Source organism: Oryx dammah, unplaced genomic scaffold, assembly GCF_014754425.2.
Source record: "Oryx dammah isolate SB20612 unplaced genomic scaffold, SCBI_Odam_1.1 HiC_scaffold_8, whole genome shotgun sequence".
NCBI classification, from domain to species: Eukaryota; Metazoa; Chordata; class Mammalia; order Artiodactyla; family Bovidae; genus Oryx; species Oryx dammah.
This window is the reverse complement of record NW_024070192.1, coordinates 35,454,050-35,476,843: the sequence shown is the minus strand read 5'-3', so window position 1 is coordinate 35,476,843 and position 22,794 is coordinate 35,454,050. Positions and strand designations below refer to the sequence as shown.

Here is a 22,794-nt window from a genome sequence, read left to right as displayed (position 1 = left end):
TCCTAAAGGAAATCAACCCTGAATATTCATTGGAAGGACTGATGCTGAAGCTCCAATACTTTGCCACCTGATGTGAAGAGCCAACTCATTGGAAAAGACCTTGATAGTCAGAAAGATTGAAGATTGAAGGCAGGAGAAAAAGGGGATGACAGAGGATGAGATAAGTTTGAGCAGACTCTGAGAGTTAGTGAAAGAGAGGGAACTCTGGCGTGCTGCAGTCCATGGGGTTGCAGAGTCAGACACGACTGAGCAACTGAACAACAACAATGGCCTCGGCTTACAGCCCAGGGTCTCACCCAGGTGTGGATGAAGGGTTTGGGTGTGGTTTCTCAGGTATAGCTACTTAATCAGGGCTCAGTTCTATTTCCTGCAAGTCCGCTGTGGCTCTTGGCATTGCCCCTAGGATCTCTGTTTCCTCCTCTAAGTCCTCCTTTCTTTTCTGTACAGTAACCTGTTTGCAGATGAGTAGTTTTCTTAGCCTAATCCTAGCCTATAGAATTTCTGGGTCCAAATCATTTTTCTGTTTGTATTGTTCCTTTCAGTTTTAATGCATATAATTAAAAAAAAAACTTATGGGTATTGCATGCAATTATAATCCAATTTGTCAGACAAAAACCATACACAAATCTCTTCCTGATAATTCCTGCTCTAGTATTTGCCCCTACAATTCTTAGAAACCTATTGTCCTATTAGAGAAAATTTTCCAGGCACACCCTTACTATCTGTAAAAGGCCTTCATTTGAAACACCACCTTAAATCTTTCTGAGGCTTTAACAAAAGTCTTCTATTACATTTTTGGCTTAGTCTTTAGAACATGTTTTCCTGAGAAATACCCTGGATTTGACCTCTGCCTATGAGCCATTTCTTAATTTTGGCATTGCTAATCATCTAGAGTGGCTAAGAAACAGCTTTATTTTTGAACTCAGCAAATCCTAAATCATTCACATGTAATATTTGATTTTTTAACTTCACTCTCTTATTTTTAATCTCAGGTAGTGAGAAGTCAAGTGGTACTTTCAACATTTTGCCTAGAAATTTCCTCAGCTACTTAGCTACATTTCCCACTTTTCATCTAATAGGAGACAAGATTCCACTATTTCATAAAGATACTACACATATAACAAAGTTTCCCTTGCATACATCATTCTTGTCTTCTAGTTTCCAGTAACATTTTTATTTTATGTCCTTACCAATATCCTCCTTAAAGTACTTTAGACTTCTGCTCAGCATCTGATCCTAAAGCCAGCACCACACATTTCAGGCTTTTGTTTCAGCAGCACCCCACTCACAGTCCCAAAATCTGTTCTGGGTGCCTCCTGCTAGTAACAAATCACTCCAAAACTTGGAGGCTTAAAAGACAGACAATTTTATCATCTCTAATGGTTCTGAGGGTCACCAGAGCTAGGTGGGTCTCACTTGGAATCCCAGGTGACTACACTCAGGCTGTGACTGGAAGTGAAGTTGTCTTGAAGGATTCCTTAGGCAGACATTCGTCTCTGATGCTTGGTATCAGTTGGGACACCTACATGTGGTCTCGCCGAGTAGCTTGGGCTTCCTCACAACATGGTAGCTGGGCTCCAAGAGAATAAGGTGGAGGGGATGCATAAATTTTTATAACCTAGCCTTGGAAGTCAGAACACCATTCCTACTGTACTCTCTTGGTCAAGGCTGTCACCAGGGTCCACTCAAAAGCAAGGTGACCGAACATAAAAAGCATCTCTCAATGAGAAGAAAGCAGTAAGGCAGCCATGTTTGGAAAATACAATCCATTTTAATGTCCCAGGTTAAGTTTTAATCACAAGTGCCATTTTTGCTACAATAGAAACGAGGGTAGCTGTATACCTAGCTTATTTGATACCCAAAACAGATAAGCATATTTAAAATTATGTTTTAGTAGTCATGATGTGAAAATAATTATAATAATCATGGCTAGAAAATGGAAGATAATGAAGCATTTCTTTTATTGAACTTAAGTCTGTATCATGTAAGGGTTTTAAGTGAATTTAAAATTATAAAAATAAAATTATATAAATTATGAATATAAATTTTATTATTTATATAATATAAATTATATAAAAAATTATATAAATAGTAGAAAAGTTATGGATCCCTACTTTTTAAAAAAATTCATCACTTCTTTGCCGTTTGGTTTTTTACTATGTAAATACCTATTTTCTTAACATTTTGGTGTTGGATAGTTAATGACCTCCACAATTTCTGTGGCCTGTCTTCAAAGAACAGTTTAGAGCTTGGTGCTTCACTATGAGTTGCTTAAGGTTAATTTCAGTTGATTGCAACTATTTTTGCACCTGGTTAATTACATTAACTTCACAGCAGAAAAAAGGTAACTCAGGATAGAAAAACTGCATACAGCTGAGGGCACCATCCCGGCCAATTCTCTTTAAAAAATTCATTGATTTGGCCACGCTGGATCTTAGCTGTAGGCAGCATGAGGGATCTTTAGTTGTGACATTGATCTAGTTCCCTGATCAGGGATCAAACCTTGCCCCCACTCCTGCCCTGGGAGTAGGGAGTCTTAGCTGCTGGACCACCAGGAAAGTCCCAGCACTGATCCTCTTGTATCTGCATTTTTAAAAAATGCAAGTGTACTTCAGAGATTTAAGTTGGAAAAAAAATCATCTTTGCTGTTTGCACAGCTTCACTATAGACTCTACTCATTAAAAGACTAATAAGGGAATATTACAAACAGTTCCACCACATATCTGACAGCGCAGATGAAATGGACTAACTACTTGAAAGACGTGTGTGTTAAGTTGGTTTAGTCATGTCGGACCCTTTGCAACTCCATGGACTGTAGCCTGAGAGGCTCCTCTGTCCACGGGGATTCTCCAGGCAAGAATACTGGAGTGGGTTGCTTTTCCCTTTTCCAGGGGATCTTTCCAACCCAGGGACTGAACCCAGGTCTCCAGCATTGCAGGCAGATTCTTTACTGTCTGAGCCACCAGTGAAGCCCTGTGCTGCTGCTGCTGCTAAGTCACTTCAGTCGTGTCTGACTCTGTGCAACCCCAGAGATGGCAGCCCACCAGGCTCCCCCGTCGCTGGGATTCTCCAGGCAAGAACACTGGAGTGGGTTGCCATTTCCTTCTCCAATGCATGAAAGTGAAAAGTGAAAGGGAAGTCGCTCAGTCGTGTCTGACTCTTCATGACCCCATGGACCGCAGCCTACCAGGCTCCTCCGTCCACAGGCTTTTCTAGGCAAGAGTACTGGAGTGGGTTTCCATTGCCTTCTCTGGGGAAGCCCTATAATTCAACACAATTCTCACTCTTATGTACCTGGAGATAGCACCAGATCTCACATGTTAAGAGTTCAGTCTTGGACTTTCTGGGTGGTGCAATGGGTAAGAATCTGCCTGCTAATGCAGGGTTCAATCCCTGGTCCAGGAAGATCCTACATGCCTCAGAGCAACTAGGCCCATGCAGCACAGATTCCGAGCATGCACGCCACAACTCCTGAAGCCGATGAACCCTAAGGTCCGCGAGCTACAACTACTGAGCCTGTGCTCTCAACAAGAGAAGCCATCGCAGTGAGAAGCCTGAGCATCACAACAAAGAGTAATTCCTGCTCGCTGCAACTAAAAATAAATATTGAAAAAGAAAGCTTCAGTTTTTTTCTTTTTTGGCCACACTGCACGGCTTGTGGGATCTTAGTTTCCTGACCAGGGATTGAACCCAGATGCCCCATAGCAGTGAAAACACAGAGTCCTAACCACTGGACCACCAGGGAAGTCCCCAAAGTTCAGTCTTACAAGACTGCCTCTCCCTTCCTCGGCCCCCACGCACGCACACACGAGTGTGTGTGCACACATGTCAGATGCCAACTATGAGTCCAAGTTATCAATTGCGCTTCTAACCAACTGGCTATAGATGGGAGGTTCCAGCAAACCGCTGGCCCCCCCCCCCCCCGCCAACAAATTGGGTTCAATTAACTTGCTAGAGAGCCTCATAGAACTCAGAGCAACATTTTACTTACTAGACCACTGGTCTGCTGTAAAAGGACGTAACTCGGGAATAGCTAGATAGAAGAGATGCATAGGGGAAGGTATGAGGAAGGGCTCAGAGCTCCCAGGCTCGCTCTGAGGGTAACACTCTCCCTAAATCTTCATGTGCTCACTAATGCAGACACTCAATCATTTTGGGTTTTTATGGAGGCTTCATACATTGTCATGGGGCTTCCAAGGTGGCACTAGCAGTAAAGAGACCGCCTGACAATGCAGGAGATATAAGAGACGCAGGTTCGATCCCTGGGCCGGGAAGATCCCCTGGAGGAAGAAATGGCAACGCACTTCAGTATTCTTGCCTGGAGAATCCCATGGATGGAGGAGCCTGGTGGGCTGTGGTCCATGGGTTCACAAAGAGTCAGACACGACTGAGCGACTAACACACATACACATCGTTATGAAGCAGAGTTCCTCAAAAAACCAAGTTCCTCACTCAGATTTATGATTAACCTTTCTATCCAAAGCTTTACTCATTTTCTTGTCCCATACACGATCCCCCTCAAGATTGAGAAGGATCAGAGAAAAAGGGGGATTGTGACTGAGCAGGACCCTATGAGGGCTTCCCAGGACAGATCCCCACTCTCCTGCCCCTCAACTGCCTTGTTTGTAGAAAGCCTTAGCCTCTGAGGCCTTCCCAGAGCTTGAAAGAACAAATTTAATGGGAAGAGAGAAAAATGCAGAAACAAAGGAAAACAGTTAAGCAAAACGAAGTAATAATAGCTTACCCATTAAACAAAGTCAAAGACTTTTAGTACCTCCGCAAGGGCTACAGAAAATATTCTGAGTCATATCCCTTGAGCTGTTTTGCAGATACTGAAATCCGCACCAGGTGAAAGTAGTTAACTGGATGCTGACTACAAGCACGTAGACCCCAGATAGGTTGGAACCAGAAATCTGATGATGCTGACCCCCCAATTCCCTCACCACCAACCAGTCAGAAGAATGTCCACAGGCTGACCATGCACCCCACAATCCTCTCCACTGCATCTTCAAAAACCGTTCTTTTGAGTACTAGCTGTCTAGAGAACTTGCTTGGCTTTAGAGCAAACGCTGCACTTCCCTTCACTACAACCTTGTGTCAGTAGATTGACTTTATTGCACCCAGGTGAGCAGACCCAAGTTTGGTTTGGTAATGGTCACAATTGATTAAATCATTAGCTTTTGGTGATTGATCCAACCTCCAGCCCCTTTCCTCTCCCCAAAAGTCAGGTCAATTGGATGGAAATTCGAACCATCTAATTACTTAGTCGCCTTCTCTAGCGCCCGGCTCCCATCCTTAGGTCCTTTCCCAAAAGTCACTTTATTGACAGTAAAAACACCTCATTGCTCTTATCATTTAGGAAATTCCAAGCATTCTAGGAGCTCTGTGCCAGAAATGGGGATGAAGACCAAATATATATTTATTAAAATCACAACATTAATATATCTATTAAATAAATTGAATTTATAGTTAAAAACCTTCCAACAATAAAAACTCCAGGTCCAGAGAGCTTTGCTACCAGACGTTTGGGGGTGAAATAATACCAGTTCTACACAAAATCTTCTGGGAACCACAAGAGAGAAGACTCTCCAGTTCATTTGATGAAGCCAGTCTTACCGAATCACTGAAGCCAGGTAAAAATGCTGAACCAGGTTCATTTATCCAAACGCACAGCCAGCCAAACACCGAGATGCCGAGGTTTGTGGTAGAGGAAGGATTTATTCACAGAGCAGCCAAATGAAGAGGATAAATCTCAGCTCTACCTCCCTCACCGCGAGAGGCCTGGGGTGTTTATAAGATGCAGCTGGGGGCGGGGAGCCTGGGGAGCGTAAGGAGCATGGAGAAAGGGGTGGAGACAAGCAAATACCCAACAAGCGCCATTCTGCACAGCTAACCTCAAGCTTCCTCACGGGATGCACGTCCAGAGAGTGGCAGCAGAGCATATTCTGAGGCTGAAGCTCCTGGCCTTCTGACCTCAAAAGGTTGCTGGACATGCGCATGCGCCCAGTTGGTCTGTAGGTAGTTCCTACCAGTCATAACCAGCTCTAGCTTGAACTGGGAACAGCTGACTCCAAGTTTCTGAAAAACCAACTTGGGCAAACACCTTATTGTTTAGGCTACATGATGCTTGGATGACATTCAAGTTTTTGCAGAACCAAAGCAAGCCTACTGTATAGCACAGGGAACTCTAGTCAAAGCTCTTTGGTGACCTAAATGAAAAGGAAATCCATAAAAGAGGGGATATATGTATATGTATAGCTGATTCACCTTGCTGTACAGCAGAAACTAACACAACGTTGTAAAACAACTATACTCCAATAACAATGAATAATTAAAAGAAGAAGATGTGCTGGAACACCATTTCCATGTGCAATCACATGCAAAAAAAAATCAGCCTTGGCCCATTCCTCACACTTCATGCAAAAATTAACTTGGAATGGGTCACAGACCTAAATGCAAAATGTGAATAAATGGGAATTCCCTGGTAGTCCAGTGGTTAGGACTCAACGCTTTCACCACCATGATCCCTGGTCAAGGAAATAAGATTCTGCAAGCTGTGCAGCCAAAAACAAAAAAAAAGGGAAAAAGTAAAACTTCGAGAAGAAAGCACAGTAGAGAATCTTTATGACCTTTTGTTATGCATGCTGCTGCTGCTGCTAAGTCGCTTCAGTCGTGTCCGACTCTGTGCGACCCCATAGACGGCAGCCCACCAGGCTCCCCCGTCCCTGGGATTCTCCAGGCAAGAACACTGGAGTGGGTTGCCATTTCCTTCTCCAATGCATGAAAGCATAGGAAAACACAATTCATAAAAGAGAAGTGTATCTCATTATAATAGAAAACTTCTGCTCTGCTGAAAACACCGATAAGAGATGAAAAGATATCCTCACTTCCTGAGACCTTGCTTGTTGAGAGAAAGTATTTGCAAATCACATATCTTAGAAAGGTCTTATATATAGAATATATAAAACACTTTCAAAACAATGAGAAGCAACACAATAAAAAAAATGGGCAAAAGATACTTCCCCAAGAAAGATATACAAGGCTCAAAGAAGGACATGAACAGATGCTCATAGTCATTAGCAAAGTGTAAACTATACTTATATACCTACTAGGATGGCCAACACTCACTGCCACCAGTCACTCCATCTCTGCCAGCTGTATTGGCGAGGATGCATCGCAACTGGAACCCTCCTCAAAAAAAAAAAAAAATCAGGAACTGGAACTGCTTGTGAGAGACTGCTGCTGCTGCTAAGTCGATTCAGTCGTGTCCGACTCTGTGCGACCCCATAGACGGCAGCCCACCAGGTTCCCCCCATCCCTGGGATTCTCCAGGCAAGAACACTGGAGTGGGTTGCCATTCCCTTCTCCAATGCATGAAAGTGAAAAGGGAAAGTGAAGTCGCACAGTCGTGTCCGACTCTGTGACCCCATGGACTGCGGCCCACCAGGCTCCTCCGTCCATGGGATTTTTCCAGGCAACAGTCCTGGAGTGGGGTGCCATTGCCTTCTCCGAGTGAGAAACTGAATCAACACAAAGGCAATGACCAGAACTGTATAAAGAAACAGAGCCATGACCTACAACCTCCGAAGCAACCAGCCAGAGAAGTCAAACCACAACCTCTGTAGCAACTGGACCCAAACGGTCAAGACTTGGTCAGTAACTGCCAGCTTCCCTATTTTGCTCCTGTTTCCAATTTCAGATGAACCAGAGAAAGACATACTTGCTCCCCTAACCAATCACATAGGATGCCCCACTTCTTTTCAACTCACCTACAATCTTTCCATGCTAACAGCTTCCAATCAGGAAATACCTAAAATCTTCCCTTTTTTCCTACCATAAAGCTTTTGAACTACCCTGCTTGCCAAACGCGAGTGATAACGGCTGGTTCCCTTGCTATATAGTAAGCTCTGAGTAAACAGCCTGTTTGTTCTCATTTGGGCAATCTTTGTTTATTTCCTCATTGGTGGCAATGCAAAATGATAACCACTATTTGTAACTGTTGGGGGGTTTCTTATAAACACACACTTACCATATGATCCAGCAATCTCACTCCTAGGTATTTATCCATGAGGAAGCGAGTTCCCGTGTGCAAATCTTTATAGTAGTCTTATTTATAATCACCCAGAATATAAACAACCCAATGTTCTTCAAGTGGATAATGGCTGAAACAGGATAGAAGATGATAATTTCAAGCATGTCATAAGTTTCCTAAAAAAAAAAAAAACCCACTCTCCTAAGGAATGGGATGTCTACAGAGGCTGGTGAACACCAGATGCTGAGGTGTTCTGCCACTACTTATTTCACCAGAGCATTTCTGAGGCCCCGGTGGCTCTAAGTTCACATAAAGCTTTCTGTTGAAACATCCAATTCGAGATTGTACATTCATTCTCTGAAAACTATATGGGTGATTTTAAAGTAACACAACTTCCCTTTATCTTTGAAGTGGATTCCCTGGGATCATAGAGGGTTCTGCGGAATTAGCATCAGTATCCTGGCATCAACCATCTAAGAGTTGGCAGTAGTGGGGAGGGTGTACTCTTTGCTCAGGATCAACATATAGCTGGTTACATGCACCACCTTAGTTCATTGTGGTGTGTGTGTGTGTGTTTACACCACTTTAGTTCAAACTATCCTGGATAGGTCCTCAAAATGTAGCATGATGATCAATTAGGAACACCCCTGTTCCTTACATTCTAGAGGAAATCTCCTTATACTCCTGAAACTTTCAAGGCCTAGAGAAATCCAAAAGGTTCCCTAAATTTCTGTGGACGTCTTCCACAGAAGACTCGGTTTTGTCTCAGTATAACTCTGGTGTCTGACCCCAACTCCCAACATGGGGATGGCTCCTGAACAAAAACTTAGATGCAAAATTCGGTTCACATTAGATCACATCACACCAAGTATTTCAGAACACTTATGGAAGGTCTAGAAGGTTTACTGGAGGAACCACACCACGCAGCAAGGAATACTCAGCAATCTCTTTGACCTTCTGCCCCCTCCTACCTTTCTCCCATGACTGTTAGGAGCAATATTTATAATCAGTTAAGTTACATAGCTGGGTCCCACTTTGATGTAATAATACTTGTAAAATACAATGGAAACATAGGTTAAGGTCCTGATAATTTCTTCCACAATTTCAGCTGGCCCTACTCTACTTGAACCTTAGTTTTGGATTTCTGAGCCACAAAGCCTGGGATGGAAAAGACTTCCGTGCATAGATAATGGCTGTGGGAAAAGACAAGCCATGCCTGTCCCTTTGATTGTGGCCAATGTGTCACCTGTTGACTGTTTGCCCTAAAACCCTGCTTAGCCCCTGTCTGAATTATCTCAGGTGGGTGACCCTTCTTACTGTGTATGTGTGTTAGTTGTTCAGTTGTGTCTGAATCTGAGACCCCACGGACAATAGCTCACCAGGCTCCTCTGTCCATGGAATTCTCCAGGCAAGAATACTAGATCGGGTTGCTGTTTCCTTCTCCAGGGGATCTTCCCAACACAGGGACTGAACCCAGGTCTCCCTCATTGCAGGCAGATTCTTTACCGTCTGAGCCACCAGAGAAGACCATCCTTGCCGGGGTCCAGCCCCGGTGGATCCAGGGTGATTTGAAGGGGAGACAGATAGGCGAGGAAAACTTATGTATTTAGAGATATAAGATTAGATTAGGAAGAAATAGTATAGTAGGAAATTTAGACGGAGAAAAAGATGCTGAATAACTTGGTTTACGGGGAAAACCAATAAAACCTCAAGACAAGAGGTATTTGTTAACGCTTCGCTGATTGATCAGTTTTCTAATAGCACTTCCATGGACTTGGTTCAGTCTTCTCTTTTTCAACACTTGGAGTTTCATTCTGCAACCAAAGAAATAAGCAAGGTTGGTAACTGGTACCAATAAGAGAGAAATAGCTGAGTAAGGGGCTTCCCGGGTAGCTCAACGGGTAAAGAATCCATCTGCAATGCAGGCATCTTTTAGGACCTAGCTTCAGGAGTCATATGCCATCACTTCTGCCATACTCTATTGGTTACAAAGACCAACTCTGATACAGTTTGGGAGGAGACTATGCAAAGGCACGAATACCATGAGGTATGGGTCCCTGGGGGCTGCTCTGGAACCTGGCTACCACTGTATGCCCTCTGGCCCCCGATAATTCGTATTCTTCTCACATGCCAAATACACCATCCCCTCTCAAGGCACCCCAAAATCGAATCCCATTATTGTATCAGCCTGAAGTCCAGCGACGTGAAAATCACTCGGTTGTGTCTGACTCTTTGCAACCCCATGGACTATACAGTCCATGGAATTCTCCAGGCCAGAATACTGGAGCAGGTACCATTTCCTTTCTCCAGGGGATTTTCCCAACCCAGGGATTGAACCTGGTCTCCCACGTTGTGAGCGGATCCTTCACCAGCTGAGCCACAAGGGAAGCTCAAGAATCCTGGAGTGGGTAGCCTATCCCTTCTCCAGGGGATCTTCCCACCCCAGGAATCGAACCAGGGTCTTACTGCATTGCACGCAGATTCTTTACCAACTGAGCTATCAGGGAAGCCCTGAATTCCAGAATTCCATCATCTAAATCAGGTTCAGGCATAGATGAGGCTTCTCAAGTATATATCCTTAAGCATTGTTTCTCCAGTGAAATTCCTCTCCTTCTGAAGATCTGTGAACTAAAGAAGTCAACTGCCTCCCCACCTCCCCATCCCCTATTTGAGGGTGGAAAAGGCACCTAGGGTAACCTAGTCATAAGCAGAGTATATCATGAGAAATGCTGGGCTGGAAGAAGCACAAGCTGGAATCAAGATTGCTGGGAGAAATATCAATCACCTCAGATATGCAGTGACACCACCCTTATGGCAGAAAGTGAAGAGGAACTAAAAAGCCTCTTGATGAAAGTGAAAGAGGAGAGTGAAAAAGTTGGCTTAAAGCTCAACATTCAGAAAACGAAGATCATGGCATTTGGTCCCATCACTTCATGGCAAATAGATGGGGAAACAGTGAAAACAGTGGCAGACTTTGTTTTCTTGGGCTCCAAAATCACTGCAGATGGTGACTGCAGCCATAAAATTAAGACGCTTACTCCTTGGAAGGAAAGTTATGACCAACCTAGATAGCATATTAAAAAGCAGAGACATTACTTTGCCAATAAAGGTCCGTCTAGTCAAGGCTATGGTTTTTCCTGTGGTCATGTATGGATGTGAGAATAGGACTGTGAAGAAAGCTGAGCGCCAAAGAATTGATGCTTTTGAACTGTGGTTTTGGAGAAGACTCTTGAGAGTCCCTTGGACTGCAAGGAGATCCAACCAGTCCATTCTGAAGGAGGTCAGCCCTGGGTGTTCTTTGGAAGGAATGATGCTAAATCTGAAACTCCAGTACTTTGGCTGCCTCATGCAAAGCGTTGACTCATTGGAAAAGACTCTGATGCTGGGAGGGATTGGGGGCAGGAGGAGAAGGGGACGACAGAGGATGAGATGGCTGGATGGCATCACCGACTCGATGGACATGAGTCTGGGTGAACTCTGGGAGTTGGTGATGGACAGGGAGGCCTGGCGTGCTGCGATTCATGGGGTTGCAAAGAGTCGGACACGACTGAGCGACTGAACTGAACTGAACCTAGTCATTCTTATTCAAAGGGAGAGGGAAGGATCTCCCTGGTGGTCCAGTGGTTAAGACATCCTTGATCAGGCAGTTAGACTCAAGAGTTCATTTTTTAAATTCTAAAAAGAAAAACAAAACAAATAAAAAACCAAAAGTAGGGAAAATGTCCTGGGTTTGCTTTATTTTTTTTAGCTGCGCTGTACTGCATATGGGATCTTGGTTCTCGCCATCTCTGCAGTAGAAGTTCGGAGTCCGAACCACTGGACTGCCAGGGAAGTCCCTCAGTCACACTTTTAATCTGAAGAAAAGTATTATGTTCGTGCTATTGCTACAGGTAATGACTTTTATCCACTATATTTCAATTTTTCTGAATTTCATTTAGAAAAGAAAACTTGAACTTCAGTTTTGGGGCTTCCCTTTTAGTCACACTTGATTATAGTTCCTGCTTTTATGATAGCATTTCTCTTACAGCCTTGAATCTTGTTCAAGATTAAATTTTTGAGATTAAGAAAATAACTCACGCTTCTCTAAACATTTGAAAAATTCTAAAGTATGTAAAAAATGAAAGTCTCTTCTCCACCTTTTCCCACTCCATAGAAATAATCCTTGCTAATACTTTGATGTCCACTCTTTCAGCTATTTTTCTGTGCTTATTGTGGACACATATTATGCTCATTGTTGACAGAGTTTTTAAAGTTTGAGGAAAATTTTTGTCATTGGAGAGGACACCCCACAAATATCCATATTTTACTTAATGCCTGACTTACTAAACATATATCTATAAACAGAACTTTGAAAAATACATTTAATTTTTTTATTTTTTTATTGAAGGATAATTCCTTTACAGAATTTTGTTGTTTTCTGTCAAACCTCAACGTGAATCAGCCACAGGTACACGTATATCCCCTCCCTTTTGAACTTCCTTCCCGTCTGCCAACCCATCCCATCCACATTTTAATATTTAAACATTGATTGCAGAGTTGATTAAATTTCCTTAAAAAAATCTAAACTGCAATTACAAATCTAATATGATTCTTTTGAATACACTTTAAATAGAAAAGAATCACAAAGGCAATGATTAAAAGACTTACTGTCATTATATCTATTTTCAAACACCAATATCATGGATTTAATTACTTCGTTGGTTTTCTTTGTTCTTGTTTTCTTCTGGGAATAAGATACTTTCTTAAGGTTGTTAAAATACTTCAGATATTTTCTTGGTGTTACCAAAATTTTGCCAGATTCCCTCATTCCCTCCAAAGAATATTGTCTCAGATCCTCAAATGCACTGAAGCTACAGAATCTCAGGTTTCTCAGCAGGTTGATTCATGCTTGGGCATCCGAAGCTTGTTTCTCCCAAGGAGCTATCTTTGCTCCAGTAAAACTTCTCCTATTACCTCAAAATTTCATTTTCTACATAACTTTTAAATTTCCGCAATCTCTCTTTCTCCTCTGAAATGATGGATTCCTTTAGTTTCACTTGGCCAGAGTCTGGAATTCCTGATTTTGTCATTATGACAAATTGACTTATGTATGCATTACTAATATCTTGTTATGGTTAAGAGGGGTCTAGTGCATCCCTCTCTTGGAAGAGGAGGGCTGTGTTTGCGTCTCTTTAGGGCATGTGGCTAACTCAGCATCTCAGGACCCTCTTTCCCCTTGGTCACAGAGTGTGAGTGCCAGTGTTGGTTAACTGGTTGGACCTCCTTTCTACCTGGTTATCCTGGGCAGCCAGATGGGCTGCTCCGTCTTTCCTGTTCTTGGAACAGTTCTTATTCTTTTCCTGGGACTACTTGGCACACAAATGCTGTGATGACCACATCTCCTTGCCCTTTCCATCTTCCCTTGCAACCTTAAGCACGACCCCTAGTAGAGGTGAGCCAACTTGGGAGGCACGCGTGTTCGTGAGTTTGCGAGTGTGTGTGTGTGTTTAGATGGAGAGGCTTCCAGCCACATCATCTGTCTGCTGGGCCATACATCGATTCCTTCTTCTTGCATGTTTTCTGCCCAGATCCTCATCTGCTTGCCCCTACCATCTTCCTCCCAGCAAGATACTGGTTTGCGCGCCCTACACTCCCCGCGACCGCCGCCAGGGCCCCGCCTTCTCGCGATCAGGGCTTAGCTCTGGGAGGCGCGGAGCCGGGGTTGGGGGAGTGGGGGGGGGGGGGGGGGGGGGGGGGGGGGGGGCAGAGATGTCCAAATCGGGTTGGGTGGAGATCCGCCACCCACACCCTGAACTTTGCAAGGCTTTGGAGGGGCGGGGTCTCGCGCCGGTTATTTGACGTCCTCTCTGCTTCCCCCGCAGTAGAGGGGAAACGTCTTTGGGCAAGATGGGTCTCTACCGCGTCCGCGTGTCCACCGGGTCCTCGCTCTGCGCAGGCTCCAATAACCAGGTGCACCTGTGGCTGGTCGGCGAGCACGGGGAGGCGGCGCTCGGGGGGCGTCTGCGGCCGGCGAGGGGCAAGGTGAGCTGGCCAGGGCCGGGCGGGGTGCGCGGCGCCCCTGGCCCCCAGGCCCACGAGTTCTCGAGAAGAGCCGCGCCCCAGATGGCCTCAGCTTTCCCGGGCGGCTCCTGGCGCACGCCCCCAGCCCGGAGAGCGCTCGGAGGCCGCTGGGTAAAGCGCTTTAGGGCGGGACGCGGCACACAGCAAGTGCTCAATAAGTGTTCTTGCTGCCCGGCCTGCTTGGAATTGGGATAGTCTCGTGGTTCCTCAGAACTCGGTCTTTTCCGGAAACTCCGGGGTCCTTGGAGCGGACATCGGTCTCCTGTTTCCTCTTCTTAGAAGCTGCTATTTCAAATCTTCTGTAAGGTTGCTAGATCTCCGACCTTGCGGGCTTCATCTCCGGGATGGAGCGGGAATGGGGACGCGGGAAGCGGGGGAGAACGGAAGAAGCCGCCTGGTGAGAGCATCTTATTTCCCAGCCCACCCTGTTTCCCATCACATCTACCTGGTATTCGCCCCTGGCTCCTGTTACTTTTTGCCTCCGCCGATTCCCAGATTTCCATCTCCCATCCGGCTCTCCCCAGGAGCCCCAGACCCGACATTTATCCCAGGGAGGCTTCAGAGAACTGTGCTCACTGAGGTCCTCCCCTCTTCCCACCTCCCAAACCGGTCTTTTCTCCCAGGTGCACTCGCGCCTCCGCCTCTTTTCGCCTGCGTCTAAGCAAAAATCCAGTGTAGTCCAGTTCATCTCTTAGACATTTCTCGCATCCGTGCCCTGATGCCCATCCCACTCTGACGACCAGTGTCCCCTCGAGCCTACTACATCACCTTCTTCCTCTTCGCCCGCCTCATTGCTCCAGCTCCAAGCCCTTCTGCAGTCAGCGATTTCTTCCCAATACATTCCCACCCTTAAAACATCCCCCCAGGGCTGCCCTGGGGGCCCGGTGGTAAAGAATCCACCTGCTAATGCAGGAGCCTTGGCTTCCATCTTTGGTCTGGGAAGATCCCACATGCCTCCGAGCAACTAAGGCCCCGCGCCACATCTATGGAGTCTGTGCTCCAGAGCCGGAGAGCCACAAGTGCTGAGCCCACGGCCCTGGCGACAGGGCAGGGGGCCACGGTAACTGTCTGGTCACCAGTGAGCTCGCCCAGGGTGCAGCGCAGTGCTCCACACAGTCAGGGACTTCGGGGAGTCATGCCCCTCTCCATCTTCTGTCCCCCACCTCACCTGGGGCTGAGGAATTCTATGACCGAGAATGGGGTCGTGAAGCCAACGGCTCGGTGCGTACGCCCGCTTCCTCTCTGGCTCTTTTTGCGCCGCTTTGCCAGAGGCCCAGAGGGAAGGGCGTCCAGGGCTCATCCGAGGATCCGTTCCAGAGAGCCCCGCTTGCTGATCCTCTTTTGTCGCCCGCAGGAGGTGGAATTCCAGGTGGACGTGTCCGAGTACCTGGGGCGGCTGCTGTTCGTGAAATTGCGCAAACGGCACTTCCTCTCGGAAGATGCGTGGTTCTGCAATTGGATCTCCGTGCAGGGACCCGGGGCCAGTGGGAACGAGTTCAGGTTCCCGTGCTATCGCTGGGTGGAGGGCGATGGCATCCTGAGCCTGCCCGAGGGCACCGGTGAGCCGCGGGGGGCTTGGGAGTGTAAGAGGCCTGAGGCTGGAGAGAAGTTAAGGGGGAGGGGAGAAGGGAGCGTGGCCTTTGGGGTCATAGAAGAGGGGGGACACAGCAGCTGGCACAGGGCAGTGGAGGCTGGGAGAGGGCAGAGATGCTGAAGGGTCAGGGGCCAGCCACAGGGGTGGGCCGAGGGTCGCATGGTAGGGACAGGGGAGAGGCCCTCAGGAGGAGCCTTATAGCCAGTGCCCTTCTCCCCACTTTCAGGTCGCACCGTGGTCGATGACCCTCAAGGTCTGTTCAAGAAACACAGGGAAGAGGAGCTGGTAGAGAGAAGGAAGCTGTACCGGTCAGCCCCACCCCTGCCTCCTGGCCCCACCGGGGAGCTGCTGACCCTTTCCCAGTACCAATGCCTGGTTTCTTTTCCACCTCAGGTGGGGTAACTGGAAGGACGGGTTAATTCTGAATATAGCTGGGGCCACAATAAATGACCTTCCTGTAGATGAGAGATTTCTAGAGGACAAAAGAATTGACTTTGAGGCCTCACTGACCAAGGGGTAAGAACAAGGCAGGCCGGGTGACCAGGGATGTTTCCTGGTCCAGTGGTCAGTCCAGGCTTACGGATTTCACAGGGCTGGACCAGCCCAAGAGGGATGCATGGGGTTGTAAAGTTTGATTCTGAGAATAACCGACTCTTCACCCATCCTTCCTCAAAGGCTGGCAGACCTAGCCATCAAAGACTCTTTAAACATTCTGACTTGCTGGAAAAGTCTGGATGACTTCAACAGGATTTTCTGGTGTGGCCAGAGCAAGCTGGCTGGTTAGTACCCCTACCCCAGTATTTATTCCAAGACCCTTACTCCCAGATCCTACCCATTCTGGGGAACCAGGGATGGGAGACCAGAGGCCTGGTAGGCTGGGGTCAAGTGGGGATGGTTCGGTGGGGGTTGGAAGGACCAGGAGCTCAGATCCCACAGCAAGCTCCACAAATGCCATCCCCAGAGCGGGTGCGGGACTCCTGGAAGGAGGATGCCTTATTTGGGTACCAGTTTCTCAACGGCACCAACCCCATGTTGCTCAGACGCTCCGTTCGCCTTCCTGCCCGCCTGGAGTTTCCTCCAGGGATGGGGGAGCTGCAGGCCGAATTGGAGAAGGAGCTCCAGGTGAGCACAGAAAAGCCCTCAGGAGACGGCACAGAGGAATGGGGTGGGGTCAGCGTTTGTGCTGCTGCAGGGTCCACTGTGGACCCAGCCTGCTGCCAGATGGCAAGACGGGATTCCACAGTAGAAATCTTGACTGATCCTGGGGTGACCCTCCATGACTCTCCTCTCCTAATGAGAATGGCATGCTGTGGAGGGAGAATATGTGATGGGTGACAGAGCCAAAATGAAGAGCTATAACTGGGGATTTAGGGAAAGTGTGGAGTAAAAGAATCAGGAGCAGGGCTGGGGCTTCTGATGGGGTCAGCACGGAACAGTTCAGAGAGAAAACTCAGGCGACTTTACTAGTGGTCCAGTGGTAAAGAATCCTCCTTCCAATGCAGGGGATGTGTGTTCGAACCTTGGTCAGGGAACTAAGAAATCACTTGCTGTGATGCAACTAAGCCCGCATGCCGCAACTAGAGAAAGCCCGGGTGCTGCAAGGAAGAGCCTTAGTGTTAATGAGTATTAAGAGCCTTAGAGTTACCCAGCACAGCTCCCCCCAAATAACAGTACATTTGAAAAAAAGAAAACTCATGAGATTTTGGGTGAGACAGACTTGAGCTTGAATCTTGGCTCTGCTGTTTTATAAGCTGTGTGACTTCAGGCAACATATCTATCCTCTCTGATCATTGGTTTCCTCTTTCATAAACCTGGGGCTAATTCAAGTGCACCTAAGAATTATATGAGGCCATAAGTACAGGAACCATTACCCAGTATTAAATAGGTGATGGAAACAAGTTAGTTCTTTCTTCCTTTGGGGAATCAAGGCAGGAAGAGATGCCTTATGTTGATGTAGCCCTTGCCCTCTGCCCGCATCCAGCAAGGCACGCTATTTGAAGCCGACTTCTCCTTGCTGGATGGGATCAAGGCCAACGTCATCCTGTGTACCCAGCAGTATGTGGCTGCCCCTCTGGTTATGCTGAAACTGCAGCCTGATGGGAAACTCTTACCCATGGTCATCCAGGTGAGAGGATCCGGGCTGTAGGGGAGCGGTAGCGGTCAGATAGAGAATGCTAAGTGACTTTGGAGAGAGAGGGAAGTGTTTAGACATGCAACGGGTGCGGGGGTCTGCTGTGCACTGGCCCTCCCCGCACCCTCCCCCCCACTCTTGTCCTTGCTCCAGCTCCAACTGCCACACAAGGGGTCCCCACCACCACCGCTTTTCCTGCCCACGGATCCCCCGATGACCTGGCTCCTGGCCAAATGCTGGGTCCGGAGCTCTGACTTCCAGCTTCATGAACTGCACTCTCATCTCCTGAGGGGACACTTGATGGCTGAGGTCATCGCTGTGGCCACCAAGAGGTGCCTTCCGTCTATACATCCTATGTTCAAGGTAACACTTTAAACCACTTCCCCCTGCCCCCAAACTCTACCCCACAGTGAGGTTCCATCTCTGGAGGCACCTTCTCCGTGGAATCTCAGCATTTGGGGAGAAAACCAATAAAAGACAAGTGAACAAGACGTGAGAGCGTGGCTTGCTCTGCATTTTTAACGTTGAAATCACTTGCTTAGGAGATAAAAGTGATTCCCTAATGGGGTGGGGAGTGGTGGGAGGGCGAAGGGTGGGGAGTGAGAAATCTTACACTTTTTATGTATAAAGCATAGGTACATATACAGTATATACACAGAATACACAAATGACTGAGGATTCCCTCAACAAGAGGGGACCGTGCAAATAATATAGAAGACTTTTCCAGTCAGTTTTGAAGTGTTCTCAAATAGAACCCTTCACAGAGGCCAGTTACAGGGGCTCAGGTCAACAAGAGCGGCCTGGCTTATTACAGTTAGTTAGAACAGAGTGTTCATCCATTAACTTTTCTTGAGAGTCTCTGACATGGCAAAAAAAAAAAAATGCCATTCTAGATGCCAGTGCTAAGCAAGACAGGCAAGGTCCTAGTCTTTGGGGGTTGTCCTTTCCATTAAGGGCTAACAGACAGTATTATAATGGATCAGCTGTGATGAGTCCACTGCAGAGAATCAGAGCAGGGTGATGTGATAGTGAGTTTAGACTGGGTGGTTGGGAAATCCTCCTTTCAGGAGGTGGAAGAGAGAATGAAATTATATGGATGGACTTCCCTGGTGGTCCAGTGATTAAGAATCCCTCTGCCAGTGCCGGGGACATGGGTTCAATTCTCGGTTCAGAAAGATGCTGAGGAGTAAGCCCGTGGAGCACAGATACTGAGACCACATGCCCAGAGCCCATGCCCCACAACAAGAGAAGCCTTCACAATGAGAAGTCCCTGCTCCCCAAGAGAGAATAGCTCCCCCTTGCCTCAACTAGTGAAAGCCCGAGTACAGCCAGGAAGACCTAGTGCAGCCAAAAACCAATAAATAATAAAAAGAAATTACAGGGAGCCAGTCATAGGATGAGGAAGGGGCATATTTTAGGCAGAGGGAACAAACAGTGCCAAGGTCCTGAGGCAGGAACGAGCTTGGTGTGTCCGAAGGACAGAAAGAAAGTGAGTGTAATAGACAAAGGGAGGGAACTGGGTGAAGTTCTGGAGGTAGTGGATTAGATCATGTTCTGGGGAAGGCAAAAAAATCTTTTTATTTTTTTGTATAAAGGACATACGTACATGAGTACATTACAGATGGCTTGTCTGCAGCACTAGATGTCATGGGGCAGGCGAGAGTACAAAAAACCTAAGAAGCCTCCTTAGAGAAGTGACAGTGAAAAAAAGGTGGAGAGACACTGAGCTAGACCTTGGTCTTACACGAAGAGGAGAGGAGAATGGCTTCCTTCAGTTATCAAAGAACGTTGTTGTCGAGAGGCCACGGGTCTTCAGTCTGCTTTTCCTGAGGACTTGGCACTCTTCCTGCTTTTCAGCCCATATTTCCTTCGGCGACCAGCCACAGCTGTCTTCTGACCCTGTCCTTCGCTGTTCCTCTCCCTCCAGCTTCTCATTCCACACCTGCGATACACCATGGAAATTAACATCCGGGCAAGGACTGGGCTGGTCGCTGAAAGGGGAGTCTTCGACCAGGTACCAGGAGAGGAAGTGGGATTCACGCTCCCTCTGGCCTGAGGGCAGGTGGCTTTGCCTGACCACGCTGTCTTTGCTCCTCAGGTGGTGAGCACAGGTGGGGGCGGCCATGTGGAGCTGCTCCAGCGAGCAGGAGCCTTTCTAACCTATAGCTCCTTCTGTCCCCCTGATGACCTGGCTGACCGGGGGCTCCTGGGAGTCAAGTCTTCTTTCTATGCCCAAGATGCCCTGAGGCTCTGGGAAATTCTCTCTCGGTGAGGTGGGAGGAAGGCAGGGCTGCTGGTGGGGGGAGGCTGGGAGAAGAGGAGGTCTGTGCCCCAGCCAGGGGTCTGCGGGCCCTGGCCTGACCACGTGGGTAAGGAGTAGAGCGCCTGAGGGCTCCGTGTTTGTCAGCCTCCACTCTCCCACCCTGACCCTTCCGCTGGCAGCTACGTGGAGGGGATTGTGAGTCTCCACTATAAGACCGACGAGTCTGTGAGAGACGATATTGAGCTGCAGGCCTGGTGTCGAGAGATCACTGAGATTGGGCTGCTGGGTGCCCAGGACCGAGGTAGGATGAGCCCCAAGACTCCAACATGTGACTCTTCCCTAGAACTTCCCCAGAATCTTCTCTACTTCTATGGAACCTTCCAGAAGCATTTCCAACTCCTATGAACACACCCAAAGCTTTCCCAGACTCCTTTTCCTCTCAGCTAGAGGCAGGTCTCCATCCTGTGCAGGGGGAGCCCCTCTAGGTCCCAGATGCAGTGGGACCAGTGGTTGCTCTCCAAGAAAAAAACAACAAAACAAACCCCTGATTTGTAGCATTTGCCCATCCCCATGATGTAATTAGTCCCATCGTGGCTATCAGGGTGATGTCATTTGGTTTGCTAAATACTTGAACATTTGACATCCGTGGTCCCTGTGAGCCAGTGTGAGCTGCACCAGCACCCCACTGAGTGGGACCCTCCCAAAAATCTCCCTGCTTCCACCACCCCAGCCCACACTCAGTCACTCCCCACCATGGTTACTGAGAGCCCTTGGTCTCCTCCTCAGTTCCTACGAGCTCTGCCTCTAGCCTCGGCCTCCCAGCTTCTAACTCTCCTTTCCACTGCAGGGTTTCCCGTCACCCTACAGTCCAAGGGCCAGCTGTGCCACTTTGTGACCATGTGTATCTTCACCTGCACTGGTCAGCACTCCTCCACTCACCTGGGCCAGGTACTCATCACAGAGGGCCAGCTGAGCGTCTGTGCCTGGAGTGGGGAGGGGGCCGTGTGCAGGTGGGCTAAGGGATTCTCCTGCTTAGCAGACAGTGAGTTTAGATATCTGCCCTTTGTAGCTGGACTGGTACTCTTGGGTCCCTAACGCACCCTGCACAATGCGGCTGCCCCCACCGACCACCAAGGATGTGACCCTGGAGAAAGTGATGGCGACACTGCCGAACTTCCATCAGGCTTCTCTCCAGATGTCCATCACTTGGCAACTGGGCAGACGCCAGCCCATCATGGTGAGAGCTGGGCATGGGTCCCGAGGAAGGGGGCAGGCACAGGGAGGTGTGGCACTCCAAACTGCAGGGCTAAAGCTCTCAGCTGCCTTTTCTCTCTGCCCCAGGTGGCTCTGGGTCAGCATGAGGAAGAGTACTTCTCAGGCCCTGAGCCCAAGGCTGTGCTGAAGAAGTTCAGAGAGGAGCTGGCTGCCCTGGAAAAAGACATCGAGATCCGGAATGCCCAGCTGGACTGGCCCTACGATTACCTGCGGCCCAGCCTGGTGGAAAACAGCGTGGCCATATGAGTACCCCCAGCCGTGGGTTGTTTCAGCCCTCTTCCACCAACCACATCCTCTTCCCAACTTCCATCTTCCCCCAAATCACCTTTCCACTGTCCACACCCACCGTAAACAAATCTGACTTTAGATACACCACCTAGGGAAGTCATTCCCATTTCTTCCTCTCTGCCCCTGCCCTTCCTCCTTGATCATTCAGATCTCCCTTTGAGCAGGTAATAGCCACATTTATACAAACAGTTTCAAGAATAGAATAGGGAATCATACATATACTCCATACCTTTAGAATCAAGTATGACTTTGAACCTAAATTGAGTTTAATGACAAGAAAAATGGCATTTTAGACTAAGGAAAGAAAAGAATTTAGTCCAGACTCCTAAATCAAGGACTTCCCTGGTGGCTCAGTGGTAAAGAATCCACCTGCAATGCAGGAGATGCAGGTTTGGTCCCTGGGAGGGGAAGATCCCCTGGAGGAGCGCATGGCAACCTACTCCAGTAGTCTTGCCTGGAGAATCCCACGGACAGAGCCTGGAGGGCTGTGGTCCATTGGGTCACAAAGAGTTGAACACAACTGTAATGCATGCACACAAGCACGCACACACGCATCCTAAGTCAGATACTGGCAGAAGAATATATAGCATAACTTTCTAACTGGGTGGGATTCACAGACACAACACAAAGCAATTAACACAGCAGTTCTCACAATTTTTATTTCATGACTCACTCAGTTAGAAAATGATCAATGGAAGGAAACTGGTTAAACGACAGAAACTGCTCTCTGCTGGAGGTATCCGGCCTCAGTGTTTTCCCCAAAGGATCCTTGTCTGTAACCCATTTGCACTTCATCAGTTGGGAAGCACCAAATAAAAATGATTAGCTGGAAAAGTTCTAAAAATCTCATTATTTTAACAAGCAACACAAAGGAGTCAGTAAAATCCAACTTCTGTATCTGATTAAAATTTTGGAAAAATAAACTAGGAAGTTTGATTTCTTAATATGATTGTCTGTGGATATTTTAAAATAGAAACTAACAGTAAACACAAGCCAGAAGTGTTTCCTTTACAGTACGATCAAAGTTGCTTCTTGCTTCTGATTCTGTTTAGTTTGGCAGAAGACATATGGGTGATGCTTGGTCTGATCCTTAAAGGAAGAATAGGAAATAAACAAGAGAGGTGGGGGTAGAGTTTAATGATGGGGCCTAT

The 22,794-nt window shown here is 47.4% G+C and overlaps 1 protein-coding gene across 1 annotated transcript; it reads left to right on the top strand.

Annotated features, from left to right (window-relative positions):
• The first annotated feature begins 13,882 nt into the window (after positions 1-13,882).
• LOC120866092 (polyunsaturated fatty acid lipoxygenase ALOX15) lies at positions 13,883-22,587 on the top strand. Its single transcript, XM_040243578.1, has 14 exons — positions 13,883-14,053; positions 15,447-15,651; positions 15,913-15,994; positions 16,080-16,202; positions 16,362-16,465; positions 16,648-16,808; positions 17,668-17,811; positions 17,971-18,180; positions 19,745-19,831; positions 19,916-20,085; positions 20,260-20,381; positions 20,928-21,028; positions 21,150-21,317; positions 21,422-22,587. Exons 1-14 carry the CDS (start codon positions 13,919-13,921, stop codon positions 21,599-21,601), a joined length of 1,992 nt encoding a protein of 663 aa, XP_040099512.1. The 5' UTR covers positions 13,883-13,918; the 3' UTR covers positions 21,602-22,587.
• The last annotated feature ends 207 nt before the right edge of the window (positions 22,588-22,794 follow it).

Bases quoted from the DNA above. Each gene is read 5' to 3' on its own strand.
- LOC120866092 (XM_040243578.1), top strand. From the start codon at position 13,919: ATGGGTCTCTACCGCGTCCGCGTGTCCACCGGGTCCTCGCTCTGCGCA. The intron at 20,086-20,259 runs GTGAGGTGGGAG...TTCCGCTGGCAG, and splicing joins CTCTGGGAAATTCTCTCTCG to CTACGTGGAGGGGATTGTGA. The intron at 21,029-21,149 runs GTACTCATCACA...TGCCCTTTGTAG, and splicing joins CCTCCACTCACCTGGGCCAG to CTGGACTGGTACTCTTGGGT.